Here is a 16,101-nt window from a genome sequence, read left to right as displayed (position 1 = left end):
GGTCGTGGTTACTTATGCCCCCACCGAAGATGAACATCCGTGGAGGGATGCAGGCAAAGCCGATGAGTCAGATGCCTTCTATGACCTCCTGTCACAGGTGCTGGCTAAAGTGGCCCCTCGGGATAGAGTCATCATGTTGGGTGACTTCAATGCCCGAGTTGGTCATGATACTGGCACCTGGTCTGGAGTGATTGGAGGGCATGGGCCAGATCAGCTCAATAACAACGGTAGGAGGCTGCTAGATTTTTGTGCAGCCCATGGGCTTGTAATTACCAACACGCTGTTCCGGCATCGGCGCATCCACACAACATCATGGATGCATGCCGGGTCCAAGCAAGAACATCTGCTGGACTACATAGTGACGGACCAGCGAATGCGAGCCCATGTCCTTGACACCAGGACCTACCGTGGAGCTGATCTGCCCTCTGACCATCGACTAGTCATCTGTAAGATGCGCCTGCCATTCTTCCACTCCGGTGGTGGGTGTACACCCAGGACCCCATTCCAACCTAAAGTGGCCTGGTCTCAGTTATCTGATGAAAGTTGCAAGCGAGAATTTCATCATCGCTTGCGGCTGGGATTGGCATCGTCCCCGACTCCTCCTGATGTCGAGGGTAAATGGGCGAGGTTTAGGACTGTGACTCATGCAGCTGCAATGGCTGCTTTGGGTACGTGGTCCAGACCTCCCCAGACACCCTGGATGACAGAGGAGTTGTTCACGATGGTTGAGAAAAAGCGACAGGCCCACTGTCATCGGCTACAGAATCCCACGTCAGAGAATGAGGAGGCTTACAGCAGCCTTCGCTCGGAGGTTCGGAGAGCCGTGAGGCGCTGCAAGGATGGGTGGTGGTCGCGGGTTGCTGAGGAGATGGAGTCTGCCTCAGTGGCCCGTGATCACAAATCTCTATTTAACTCCATCAAAAAAGTAACCTGCAGCGCCACACCTATTACCATCATTAGGGGAAAAAACGGTGATCCGATTTCCGACCCCCAGGAACAGGTTCGCAGATTTGCTGAGCATTTCTGTGAGGTCCTGGGGGAGGGAAAATCCCTCAGCCAGGAAAACATCGTGGCACAAAGTGAGGATGACCCTGCTGAGGCTGCGGTGCCTCAAATATTGGATGAAGTCACCCCCTGTGAGTGGCTGGCTGAGGTGCCATCTGCTGAGGAAGTATTGAAGGCGATCCGGAGTCTGAGACCAGGAAAGGCAGCGGGCAGAGATGATCTCCCAAGCGAAATGCTGAGGGAGGGTGGCGTTTGTGCACAGACTGCCCTATATGACATCATAACAACAGTCTGGACCACTGGACGGGTTCCGCAGGATTGGAAGGATGCCCTGGTGGTCCCCCTTTTTAAGAAGGGGGACCGCACAGACTGTAACAACTACAGGGGCATCTCACTCCTCAGTGTGCCGGGAAAGATCCTGGCAAGGATTATTCAGTATCGCCTTGCCAGGCACGCTGAGGAGAGGCTTGCGGAGCCCCAATGCGGTTTCAGGAAAGGGCGGTCCTGCACAGATGCCATATTTTCTGTCCGTCTGCTACAGCAGAGGTGTAGGGAATTCCAACAAGACCTACATCTCTGCTTTATTGACCTGGTCAAGGCCTATGATACCATCAGTAGGCCTGGGCTCTGGGTCGTTCTTCGTGCTTTTGGAGTACCTGACCCTCTGCTCACGATCATTAAGGACCTTCATGATGGTGAGCGGGCCCGGGTAAAACTACGTGGCCGGGAGTCAGAGCCATTCCCTGTACACCTTGGGGTGCGACAGGGATGTCCTCTGGCTCCCACATTATTTAACATCTATTTTGACCACGTAGTTCGTGAAGCCTTCAATAGCTGTACCGGGGGAATCTCCATATGGTACAGATATAATGGGAGGCTAATCGATGCCCGGGTGCGGTCAAGGGATGGCTCCCTATTGCTCAACCACGTTATGTATGCTGATGACTTGGTAATAGCTGCTCAGTCAGAGGAGGAGTTGGAGACGCTGCTGCTGAGACTGGAGCGTGCCACTAAGAGGTGGGGCCTTACCATCAGCCCCACCAAAACTAAGCACCTGCCTGGGTATTTTGTACCATCGGACACTCCACCCCCACAACTCCCAATCGGTGATGGGGCAGTTGTGGAGAGAGTGGAGAGTTTCCCATACCTGGGCAGTGTGCTTATGACTGGCTCCAGTTTAACAGCAGAGGTCTCACTCCGAATCAGTCGAGCGGCAATATCTTTTCATCGGTTGCGTAACGCTGTGTGGAAGCTACCTGGTCTGTCGCTCCGCACTAAGCTTCAGGTCTTCTCGGCCACGGTCATTCCCTCCCTTCTCTACGCTTGCGAAACGTGGACCCCCCTAATGGAACATCTTCGCCGGTTAGAAACATTTAGGCTGGCCTGCCTACGATCCATCCTGGGTTTAACCAGACTGGATTGTGTGAGGAGCTCACAAATCCTTGAAAGATCTGGGCAGGGTCCCATCGGTGAGCTCCTCCGGCAGGCAAGGCTGCGATGGCTGGGTCATGTAGCCCGCATGCCCAACCACCGCATGCCGAAACAGCTTTTGTTTGGCCGGATTGAGGGGGCTAAGCGGGCGCGGCACGGGCTAGAGAAGAGATGGAGTGATGTGGTACAGGAGGACTTGGAGCTGAGTGGACTTGCCCATGACTGGTACCAGCGGTGTCAAGATCGGCCTCTGTGGAGGAGGCTCGTGAAGGATGCTACTGGGCAGTTGGAGGCAGTCGCCCTCCAACAACAACGGAGGGCGGAGGAACGACGCTCACAACAACGAGCGGAGCGCCGGGTGGCTAAAGCACAGCAGGTTGGCACAGTAGGGGGCACAGGTGGTGCATCAGCCAGTCATCTCAGTCAGTCGACCCGTGGCACCTGGGTCTGCCCCGTGACCTCCTGCCAGCGGGCGTTCGACACTTCACGTGGCCTCAGGGTGCACATAGCCTGGCACAAGCGTCGTGGTGACGTCACCGCCACTTAGTGGCGAATGGCGGTTGTTGTTGTTGTTGTGTCTGTGTGTGTGTGTGAGTGTGTGTCTGTGTGTGTGTGTCTGTGTGTGTGTGTGTCTGTGTGTGTGTCTGTGTGTGTGCGTACCCCCCACCACCCCCCCCACGCCCCGCACACCGCTGTAGTCGTCCATGTGCGGTGCCGCTGGGAGGAAGCGAGGGTCCCGCTGAGCGCCTCTCGACAGGCTGTAGTAGGCCCGGTCCCCGTCACCGCCACCACCACCGCCACCGCCACCGCCGCCACCGCGACGTGGATCCACGGTGCGGCTGCCAACGGCGGCGAGGTGGGCCGAGCCGTTGCCGTTGGAGCCGGCCCCAACGTAGTAGAGGTCAGCGCCTCCACCGCCTCCGCCGCCACCACCACCAGCGATGATGGCGGCGTCCTCGTGCAGGAACGGGCGTCCACCAGACTGCCCGACAGAAATGTCAGAAGCGTTGTTAATGTTTTACTATTGTTAATAATAGCGGTGTTATTATTTTACTATTGTTAATAATAACGGTGTTATTATTTTACTATTGTTAATAATAACGGTGTTATTATTTTACTATTATTAATAATAACGGTGTTAATGTTTTACTATTATTAATAATAGCGGTGTTATTATTTTACTATTGTTAATAATAACGGTGTTATTATTTTACTATTGTTAATAATAACGGTGTTATTATTTTACTATTATTAATAATAACGGTGTTATTATATTACTATTATTAATAATAGCGGTGTTAATATTTTACTATTGTTAATAATAACGGTGTTATTATTTTACTATTGTTAATAATAACGGTGTTATTATTTTACTATTGTTAATAATAACGGTGTTATTATTTTACTATTATTAATAATAACGGTGTTAATGTTTTACTATTATTAATAATAGCGGTGTTATTATTTTACTATTATTAATAATAACGGTGTTAATGTTTTACTATTGTTAATAATAGCGGTGTTATTATTTTACTATTATTAATAATAACGGTGTTAATATTTTAGTATTATTAATAATAACGGTGTTATTATTTTACTATTATTAATAATAACGGTGTTATTTTTTAGTATTATTAATAATAGCGGTGTTATTATTTTACTATTATTAATAATAACGGTGTTATTATTTTACTATTAATAATAACGGTGTTATTATTTTACTATTGTTAATAATAACGGTGTTATTATTTTACTATTATTAATAACGGTGTTAATGTTTTACTATTATTAATAATAACGGTGTTATTATTTTAGCATTATTAATAATAACGGTGTTATTATTTTACTATTATTAATAATAGCGGTGTTATTATTTTACTATTATTAATAATAACGGTGTTATTATTTTAGTATTATTAATAATAGCGGTGTTATTATTTTACTATTATTAATAATAACGGTGTTATTATTTTACTATTATTAATAATAACGGTGTTAATATTTTACTATTATTAATAACGGTGTTATTATTTTACTATTATTAATAACGGTGTTATTATTTTAGTATTAATAATAACGGTGTTATTATTTTACTATTAATAATAACGGTGTTATTATTTTAGTATTGTTAATAATAACGGTGTTATTATTTTACTATTCTTAATAATAACGGTGTTATTATTTTACTATTGTGAATAACGGTGTTATTATTTTACTATTGTTAATAATAACGGTGTTAATATTTTAGTATTATTAATAAGTGTTATTATTTTAGTATTATTAATAATAACGGTGTTATTATTTTACTATTATTAATAATAACGGTGTTATTATTGTATTATTACTAATAACGGTGTTATTATTTTATTATTAATAATAACGGTGTTAGTATTTTAGTACTGGCAGCGATATTATTTAATTCTTATTAATAACGCTATTATTCTTATTATAAATAACGGTGTTATATTATTATTATAAAGAATGGTGTTATTATTTAATAATTATTAATACAATAATAACACGCCGTCTCACTCACATGGTCTCACCCACACTCTCACACATTCACACCCACACTCTCACATGGTCTCACCCACACTCTCACATGGTCTCACTCACCCTCACATGGTCTCACTCACTCTGACATGGTCTCACCCACACTCTCACATGGTCTCACCCACACTCTCACATGGTCTCACTCACCCTCACATGGTCTCACTCACTCTGACATGGTCTCATTCACTCTCACATGGTCTCACTCACACCCTCACATGGTCTCACTCACCCTCACTCACCCATTCACCCTCACTCACCCACTCACCCTCACTCACCCTCACCCACTCACCCTCACTCACCCACACTCACCCACACTCACCCACTCACTCACTCACTCACCCACTCACACACCCACACACACCCACACTCTCACTCACCCACATACCCACTCACTCACCCACACACTCACTCTCACCCTCACACCCACACTCACTCACACGCTCACTCTCTCCCACACCCACACCCACACGCTCTCCCACCCACCCACGCTCTCCCACCCACCCACGCTCTCCCACCCACCCACGCTCTCCCACCCACCCACGCTCTCCCACCCACACTCTCACTCTCACCCACACTCTCACTCTCACACCCACACTCTCTCTCCCACCCACACTCTCTCTCCCACCCACACTCTCTCTCTCACCCACACTCTCTCTCCCACCCACACTCTCTCTCACACCCACACTCTCTCTCACACCCACACTCTCTCTCACACCCACACTCTCTCTCCCACCCACACTCTCTCTCACACCCACACTCTCACTCCCACCCACACTCTCACTCCCACCCACACTCTCACTCCCACCCACACTCTCACTCCCACCCACACTCTCACTCCCACCCACACTCTCACTCCCACCCACACTCTCACTCCCACCCACCACTCACTCCCACCCACACTCTCACTCCCACCCACACTCTCACTCCCACCCACACTCTCACTCCCCACCCACACTCTCACTCCCACCCCACACTCTCTCTCTCTCACCACACTCTCACTCCCACCCACACTCTCACTCCCACCCACACTCTCCCCCCACACTCCACTCCCACCCACACTCTCACTCCCACCCACACTCTCACTCCCACCCACACTCTCACTCCCACCCACACTCTCACTCCCACCCACACTCTCACTCCCCACCCACACTCTCTCTCACACCCACACTCTCTCTCACACCCACACTCTCTCTCCCACCCACACTCTCACTCCCACCCACACTCTCACTCCCACCCACACTCTCACTCTCACCCACACTCTCTCTCCCACCCACACTCTCTCTCACCCCACACTCTCTCTCACACCCACACTCTCTCTCACACCCACACTCTCTCTCCCCACCCACACTCTCTCTCACACCCACACTCTCACTCCCACCCACTACTCTCACTCCCACCCACACTCTCACTCCCACCCACACTCTCACTCCCACCCACACTCTCACTCCCACCCACACTCTCACTCCCACCCACACTCTCACTCCCCACCCACACTCTCACTCCCACCCACACTCTCACTCCCACCCACACTCTCACTCCCACCCACACTCTCACTCCCACCCCACACTCTCACTCCCACCCACACTCTCTCTCTCACCCACAGCTCTCACTCCCACCCACACTCTCACTCCCACCCACACTCTCACTCCCACCCACACTCTCACTCCCACCCACACTCTCACTCCCACCCACACTCTCACTCCCACCCACACTCTCACTCCCACCCACACTCTCACTCCCACCCACACTCTCACTCCCACCCACACTCTCTCTCTCACCCACACTCTCACTCCCACCCACACTCTCACTCCCACCCACACTCTCACTCCCACCCACACTCTCACTCCCACCCACACTCTCACTCCCACCCACACTCTCACTCCCACCCACACTCTCACTCTCACCCACACTCTCTCTCTCACCCACACTCTCTCTCTCTCACCCACACTCTCTCTCTCTCACCCACACTCTCTCTCTCACCCACACTCTCTCTTCACCCACACTCTCTTCTCTCACCCACACCCTCTCTCACCCACACTCTCTCTCTCACCCACACACTCTCTCACCCACACTCTCTCTCTCACCCACACTCTCTCTCTCACCCACACTCACTCTCACCCACACACTCTCTCACCCACACACTCTCTCACCCACACTCTCTCACCCACACTCTCTCACCCACACTCTCTCTCTCACCCACACTCACTCTCACCCACACACTCTCTCACCCACACACTCTCTCACCCACACACTCTCTCACCCACACACTCTCTCACCCACACACTCTCTCACCCACACACGCTCTCTCACCCACACACTCTCTCACCCCCACACTCTCTCACCCACACACCCACACCACACTCACCCCCCCACTCTCACCCCCCCACTCTCACCCCCCCACTCTCACCCCCCCACTCTCACCCCCCCACTCTCACCCCCCCACTCTCACCCCCCCACTCTCACCCCCCCACTCTCACCCCCCCACTCTCACCCCCCACTCTCACCCCCCCACTCTCACCCCCCCACTCTCACCCCCCCACTCTCACCCTGAGTGCGGTGCCATTGGCAGAGAAGTGCGGTGCTTGGCCAGAGTGGTAGGAGGCAAGGTCACTGTCCTGTGACAGAGAGAGCACAAGCAGCATGGGGGTGAGCGTGGGGGTGAGCGTGGGGGTGAGCGTGGGGGTGAGCGTGTGAGTCTAGGGGTGAGTCTAGGGGTGAGCGTGGGGGTGAGCGTGGGGGTGAGCGTGGGGGTGAGCGTGGGGGTGAGCGTGGGGGTGAGCGTGTGAGCGTGGGGGTGAGCGTGTGAGCGTGGGGGTGAGCGTGTGAGCGTAGGGGTGAGCGTGTGAGTCTAGGAGTGTGCGTGCGAGTCTAGGGGTGAGCGTGCGAGTGTAGGGGTGAGCGTGTGAGTCTAGGGGTGAGCGTGTGAGTCTAGGGGTGAGCGTGAGTCTAGGGGTGAGCGTGTGAGTGTAGGGGTGAGTGTAGGGGTGAGCGTGTGAGTCTAGGGGTGAGCGTGTGAGTCTAGGGGTGAGTGTAGGGGTGAGCGTGTGAGTGTAGGGGTGAGCGTGTGGGTGAGCGTAGGGGTGAGCGTGTGGGCAAGTGTGCGTGTAGGTGAGCGTGTGAGCGAGTGTAGGGGTGAGTGAGTGTAGGGGTGAGTGAGTGTAGGGGTGAGTGAGTGTAGGGGTGAGCGAGTGTATGGTTGAGTGAGTGTAGGGGTGAGTGAGTGTAGGGGGTGAGTGAGCGAGCGTAGGGGTGATTGAGTGTAGGGGGTGAGTGAGCGAGTGTAGGGGTGAGCAAGTGTATGGGTGAGCGAGTGTAGGGGTGAGCGAGTGTAGGGGTGAGCGAGTGTAGGGGTGAGTGAGTGTAGGGGTGAGCGAGTGTAGGGGTGAGCGAGTGTAGGGGTGAGCGAGTGTAGGGGTGAGCGAGTGTAGGGGTGAGCGAGTGTAGGGGTGAGCGAGTGGTAGGGGCGAGCAAGTGTAGGGGCGAGCAAGTGTAGGGGCGAGCGAGTGTAGGGGCGAGCGAGTGTAGGGGTGAGTGTAGGGGTGAGTGTATGGGTGAGTGAGTGTAGGGGTGAGTGAGTGTAGGGGTGAGTGAGTATAGGGGTGAGTGAGTGTAGGGGTGAGTGAGTGTAGGGGTGAGTGAGTGTAGGGGTGAGCGTATGGGTGAGTGTATGGGTGAGCGAGTGTAGGGGTGAGTGAGTGTAGGGGCGAGTGAGTGTATGGGTGAGTGAGTGTAGGGGTGAGTGAGTGTAGGGGTGAGTGTAGGGGCGAGCAAGTGTAGGGGCGAGCAAGTGTAGGGGCGAGCGAGTGTGGGGGCGAGCGAGTGTAGGGGTGAGTGTAGGGGTGAGTGTATGGGTGAGTGAGTGTAGGGGTGAGTGTAGGGGTGAGTGAGTGTAGGGGTGAGTGAGTGTAGGGGTGAGTGAGTGTAGGGGTGAGTCTAGGGGTGAGTGTAGGGGTGAGCAGCTCACGTTGGTGGTGGTATAGGAGGCTACGTGTCTCTGCTCCTCCTCCAGCTCCATGGTGAGCCGTTTAAAACTGAGCCTCCTGCTCCTTGACGGAGGCCAGGAGGCTCGACTCGGTGCTCTGCTCGCGGTCAAAGTCTCCCTCCTCCAGCATGGCGGCAGCCCCCACCCCCCTGCTGCCGGGCCACGGAGAGAGACACAGAGAGAGAGACCCACAGACTCACCACACAGAGAGTACCATAGACTCACCACACAGAGACCCATAGACTCACCACACAGAGACCCATAGACTCACCACACAGAGACCCACAGAGACCCACAGACTCACTACACAGAGAGTACCATAGAGACCCACAGACTCACCACACAGAGTACCATAGAGACCCATAGACTCACCACACAGAGAGTACCATAGACTCACCACAGAGAGAGTACCATAGACTCACCACAGAGAGTACCATAGACTCACCACACAGAGAGTACCATAGAGACCCATACACTCACCACACAGAGACCCATAGACTCACCACAGAGAGTACCATAGAGACCCATAGACTCACCACAGAGAGTACCAGAGACCCATAGCCTCACCACAGAGACCCATAGACTCACCACAGAGAGTACCATAGAGACCCATAGACTCACCACACAGAGACCCACAGAGACCCACAGACTCACTACAAAGAGACCCAAAGATTCACCACACAGAGACCCATAGACTCACCACACAGATACCCATAGACTCAGCACACAGAGACCCACAGACTCAGCACACAGACCCATACACTCACCACACAGACCCATAGACTCACCACACAGAGACCCACAGACTCACCACACAGAGACCCATAGAGACCCATAGACACACCACAGAGAGTACCATAGACTCACCACACAGACCCATAGACTCACCACACAGACCCATAGACTCACCACACAGATCACCACACGAGCCCACAGAGACCCACAGACTCACTACACAGAGACCCATAGACTCACTACACAGAGAGCACCATAGAGACCCATAGACTCACCACAGAGAGTACCATAGAGACCCATAGACTCACCACAGAGACCCATAGACTCACTACACAGAGACCCATAGACTCACCACACAGAGACCCACAGACTCAGCACACAGAGACCCATAGACTCACCACGGAGACCCACAGACTCACTACACAGAGACCCATAGACTCACCACACAGAGAGTACCATAGAGACCCATAGACTCACCACAGAGAGTACCATAGAGACCCATAGACTCACCACAGAGAGTACCATCGGTTCACCACACAGAGACCCATAGACTCACCACACAGAGACCCATAGACTCACCACACAGAGACCCACAGACTCAGCACACAGAGACCCATAGACTCACCACACAGACCCATAGACTCACCACACAGACCCATAGACTCACCACACAGACCATAGACTCACCACACAGAGACCCACAGACTCACCACACAGAGACCCATAGAGACCCATAGACTCACCACAGAGAGTACCATAGACTCACCACACAGACCCACAGACTCACCACACAGAGACCCACAGACTCAGCACACAGAGACCCACAGACTCACCACACAGAGACCCACAGACTCACCACACAGAGACCCACAGACTCACCACACAGAGACCCATAGACTCACCACAGAGAGTACCATAGACTCACCACACAGACCCACAGACTCACCACACAGAGACCCACAGACTCAGCACACAGAGACCCACAGACTCACCACACAGAGACCCACAGACTCACCACACAGAGACCCACAGACTCACCACACAGAGACCCATAGACTCACCACAGAGAGTACCATAGACTCAGCACACAGAGACCCATAGACTCAGCACACAGAGACCCATAGACTCACCACACAGAGACCCATAGACTCACCACACAGAGACCCATAGACTCACCACACAGAGAGCCATAGACTCACCACCCAGAGACCTATAGACTCACCACACAGAGACCCATAGACTCACCACACAGAGACCCATAGACTCACCACACAGAGACCCATAGACTCACCCCACAGAGACCCACAGACTCACCACACAGAGACCCATAGACTCACCACAGAGACCCACAGACTCACCACACAGAGACCCATCGACTCACACAAGGACCTCCTCTGCTGACACACAGATAAAGCTCCCCCGTGTAGCATTAACAGACTGTAGGGGCAAGTGCTGTTAGCAAGTAGCACTTATGAACGGCACACGAGGGGGTGGGTGGCCAGCACCACGCCAGGCCGCCTTTGTCTCCCCAGTGACGATGTTTACTACACACCGCTACACCAGGTACTCATTTGAGGCCGAGTCGACCTGGGGGGGGCCCAGAACCGGTTCAGAAAATCGTCACCGGCGGTGTTGGCCGTGAGCGGGAATCGAACCCGGGTGGCCAGGTTCGTAGTGCAGCGTAGCGCTAACCACTGAACCACCGCTCCACACACTCACGGACACACATAGTTACCTTATCACTCACACACCCATGCAACACCCTTATATAGTCACAGAGACCAACAATACCTCCTGACAGCCTCACACCAGGCTGTCAAGGCAAGTGCTGCGCATTGCGAGCAGCAGCAGCAGCTATGAAGGCCGGTACAGCATGGCACACGAGGGGGTGGGTGGCCAGACACACACACACACAGACACACAGATAGACACACACACACAGATAGACACACAGACAGACACACACACAGACACACACACACACAGACACACAGACAGACACACACACAGACACACACACAGACACACACACAGACACACACAGACACAGACAGACACACAGATAGACACACAGATAGACACACACACAGATAGACACACACACAGACACACACACAGACACACACACAGACAGACACACAGACAGACACACACACACAGACACACACACACAGACACACAGACACACACAAAGACAGATCCCCCATGTAGCCTGTAACAGACTGTAGGGGCAAGTGCTGTTAGCGAGGAGCAGCACCTCTGAAGGCCGGCACGGCACACGAGGGGGTGGGTGGCCAGCACCACGCCCGGCCGCCTTTGTCTCCCCAGTGCTAGCGATGTTTACTACACCGCTACACCAGCTACTCATTTGCGGCTGAGTCGACCCAGGGGAGGCCGAGAACCGGTTCAGAGAATCGTCACCGACGGTGTTGGCCATGAGCGAGAATCCAACTCGGGTGGCCGGGTTCGTAGCGCTAACCACTACACCACACACTCAGACACACCAACACACACTCACTCACACATACACACAGGCCATGTCACACTCACCCACACCCCATCTCACCCAGCCACACACCAACACACACACTCACACTCACACACATCCACACACACACCAACTCACTCACTCACACACCCACACACACACCCACTGCTCCCACACACTTAGACACACACACCCACTCACTCACACACCAACACACACATACAGGCCATGTCACACTCACCCACACCCCATCTCACCCAACCACACACTTACACACTCACTCACACACCCACACACACACCCACTCACTCACACACACAAATCCACAGGCCCTGTCACACTCACCCACACACCCACTCACCCACACACCCACTCACTCACACACCCACACACACACACCCACTCACCCCGACACCCACCCACCGACACACCCACCCACACACCGACACTCCCACCCACACCCACACACCGACACACCCACCCACACACACCGACACACCCACCCACACACACCGACACTCCCACCCACCCACACACACCGACACACCCACCCACACCCACACACCGACACACCCACCCACACACACCGACACTCCCACCCACCCACACCCACACACCGACACACCCACCCACACCCACACACCGACAGACCCACCCACACACACCGACACACCCACCCACACACACCGACACACCCACCCACACACACCGACACACCCACACACCGACACACCCACCCACACCCCGACACTCCCACCCACACGCCCAGTTCCGCTCCGTGTAACCTGCTGCAAGATAGCAGCAGCAGCAGCAGCGACTTTGAGCAAAGGTTGTGTGGAGAGGCGGCGTGGTGGTGGTGCGTGAGGTGGGGGGGAGGGGTGAGGTGGGGGGGGAGGTGGGGGGGGAGGTGGGGGGAGGGGCTGGGCACCTGTTTACTGTACAGGGAGGGAGAAGTTGGCAAACAGAACCCTGAACCCGATGATGATAAACCACTACCACCACAACTACCACCACCACGACCATAACCACCACCACGACCACAACAACCACCACGACCACAACAACCACCACGACCACAACAACCACCACCACCACAACCACCACCACCACAACCACCACCACCACCACAACCACCACAACCACAACCACCACAACCACCACAACCACAACCACCACCACGTAACCACCCAAAGCGGTGGCAGTGATGGCGGTGATGGTGGCAGTGCCAGCGGTGACACTGGCGATGATGGCGGTGGTGACGGTGACAGTGGCGGTGATGGCAGTGGCGGTGATGGTGACAGTGGTGGTGGTAGTGGTGACAGTGATGGTGACAGTGGTAGTGGTGACAGTGGTAGTGGTGGTGGTGACTGTGATGGTGACAGTGGTGGTGGTGACAGTGATGGTGACAGTGGTAGTGGTGGTGGTGACTGTGATGGTGACAGTGATGGTGACAGTGGTGGTGGTGGTGACAGTGATGGTGACAGTGATGGTGACAGTGGTGGTGGTGGTGGTGACTGTGATGGTGACAGTGGTGGTGGTGACAGTGATGGTGACAGTGGTAGTGGTGGTGGTGACTGTGATGGTGACAGTGATGGTGACAGTGGTGGTGGTGGTGACAGTGATGGTGACAGTGATGGTGACAGTGGTGGTGGTGGTGGTGACTGTGATGGTGACAGTGATGGTGACAGTGGTAGTGGTGGTGGTGACTGTGATGGTGACAGTGATGGTGACAGTGGTGGTGGTGGTGGTGACAGTGATGGTGACAGTGATGGTGACAGTGACGATGGTGACAGTGGTGGTGGCGATGGCACCGCTTCCATCCCAATGGTCAGGGCCCCCCCCACGTCACCCACAGCCCCCCCCCACCCACCCACAGCCCCCCCCCACCCACAGCCCCCTCCCACCCACAGCCCCCTCCCACCCACAGCCCCCTCCCACCCACAGCCCCCTCCCACCCACCGGAGGAGTTGGAGACGCTGCTGCTGAGACTGGAGCGTGCCACTAAGAGGTGGGGCCTTACCATCAGCCCCACCAAAACTAAGCACCTGCCTGGGTATTTTGTACCATCGGACACTCCACCCCCACAACTCCCAATCGGTGATGGGGCAGTTGTGGAGAGAGTGGAGAGTTTCCCATACCTGGGCAGTGTGCTTATGACTGGCTCGGGTTTGACAGCAGAGGTCTCACTCCGAATCAGTCGAGCGGCAATATCTTTTCATCGGTTGCGTAACGCTGTGTGGAAGCTACCTGGTCTGTCGCTCCGCACTAAGCTTCAGGTCTTCTCGGCCACGGTCATTCCCTCCCTTCTCTACGCTTGTGAAACGTGGACCCCCCTAATGGAACATCTTCGCCGGTTATAAACATTCAGGCCGGCCCTGCCTACGATCCATCCTGGGTTTAACCTGCAGGCTGGATTTTGTGAGGAGCTCACAAATCCTTGAGAGATCTGAACACAGTCCCATCGGTGAGCTCCTCCAGCAGGCAAGGCTGCGTTGGCTGGGTCACGTAGCCCGCATGCCCAGCCACCACATGCCCAGCCACCCTATGCCCAAACAGCTTCTGTTTGGCCGGATAGAGGGAGCTAAATGGGCATAACACGTCAACACAGCTGAGGGGCGAATGCTCGCTTAAGAGTGAATGAGCAAGTGGGTGAATGAGTGAATGAGCGAGTGAGTGAGTGGGTGAGTGGGTGAGTGAGCGAATCAGTGGGTGGATGAGTGAATCGGTGGGTGAATCGGTGGGTGGGTGAGCGAGTTGGTGAGTGAATGAGCAGGTGGGTGGGTGAGTGAATGAGCGGGTGGGTGGGTGAGTGAATGAGCGGGTGGGTGGGTGAGTGAATGAGCGGGTGGGTGGGTGAGTGAATGAGCGGGTGGGTGGGTGAGTGAATGAGCGGGTGGGTGGGTGAATGAGCGGGTGGGTGAGTGAATGAGCGGGTGGGTGGGTGAGTGAATGAGCGGGTGGGTGGGTGAGTGAATGAGCGGATGGGTGAGTGAATGAGCGGGTGGGTAAGTGAATGAGTGGGTGGGTGAGTGAGTGAATGAGCGGGTGGGTGGGTGAGTGAATGAGCGGGTGGGTGGGTGAGTGAATGAGCGGGTGGGTGGGTGAATGAGCGGGTGGGTGGGCGAGTGAATGAGCGGGTGGGTGGGTGAGTGAATGAGCGGGTGGGTGGGTGAGTGAATGAGCGGATGGGTGAGTGAATGAGCGGGTGGGTAAGTGAATGAGTGGGTGGGTGAGTGAATGAGCGGGTGGGTGAGTGAGTGGGTGAGTGAGCGAATCAGCAGGTGGATGAGTGAATGAGCGGGTGGGTGAGCGAGTGGGCGAGTGAGCGAATCAGCGGGTGGGGGAGTGTGTGAGTGAATCAGTGGGTGGGTGAATCGGTGGATGGGTGAGCGAGCTGGTGAGTGAATTAGCAGGTGGGTGAGTGAATGAGCGGGTAGGTGAGCGAGTGGGTGAGTGAGCGAATCAGCGGGTGGGGGAGTGTGTGAGTGAATCGGTCGGTGGGTGAATCGGTGGGTGTGTGAGCGAGTTGGCGAGTCAATTAGCGGGTGGGTGAGTGAGTGAATGCGTGGGTGGGTGAGCGAGTGGGTGAGTCGATGAGCGGGCAAAGGAAATTATTGTTCTGTTTACTTACAAATGTTCGCCAAAACATCACTGCACTGTACGCGGGGGGGGGGGGCGCACTGTACACGGCGGGTGTTTACGCCCCCCCTCCATCCCGGATATCCTCAGCCCCCGACGCCGCTGTTTGTTCCTCCTGATACGGCCATTATGAACCCCCCAGAGACAGCCCGCGAGAGAGAGACACTCAGGTCATGAACCAAACATGTTAACGGGACTGCTGGCTCAGTGCGTCTCTCCGACGCGGCCGTGACGAAGCTGACACGGCCGAACTTGACACGGCCACTGT

The 16,101-nt window shown here is 54.0% G+C and overlaps 1 protein-coding gene across 1 annotated transcript in view; it reads right to left on the bottom strand.

Annotated features, from left to right (window-relative positions):
- LOC116958433 (splicing regulator ARVCF-like) overlaps window positions 1-9,370 on the bottom strand; it is a 65,312-nt gene extending 55,942 nt beyond the window's left edge. Inside the window, exons 1-3 of the mRNA XM_076058624.1 lie at window positions 8,954-9,370; window positions 7,536-7,604; window positions 3,127-3,418 (exon numbers count right to left, since the gene is read on the bottom strand). Of these exons, the coding sequence (XP_075914739.1) occupies window positions 3,127-3,418; window positions 7,536-7,604; window positions 8,954-9,211 (619 nt within the window). The 5' untranslated portion in view covers window positions 9,212-9,370. The remainder of the gene's footprint in view (window positions 1-3,126; window positions 3,419-7,535; window positions 7,605-8,953) is intronic.
- Between the last annotated feature and the right edge of the window lie 6,731 nt (window positions 9,371-16,101).

The sequence above is a fragment of the Petromyzon marinus genome, assembly GCF_048934315.1.
Source record: "Petromyzon marinus isolate PM22_M1 ecotype Great Lakes invasive population chromosome 77 unlocalized genomic scaffold, UKy_Petmar_22M1.pri1.0 chr77_unloc.4, whole genome shotgun sequence".
In the NCBI taxonomy this organism is placed as follows: Eukaryota; Metazoa; Chordata; class Hyperoartia; order Petromyzontiformes; family Petromyzontidae; genus Petromyzon; species Petromyzon marinus.
This window is presented reverse-complemented; position numbering and strand designations above follow the sequence as displayed.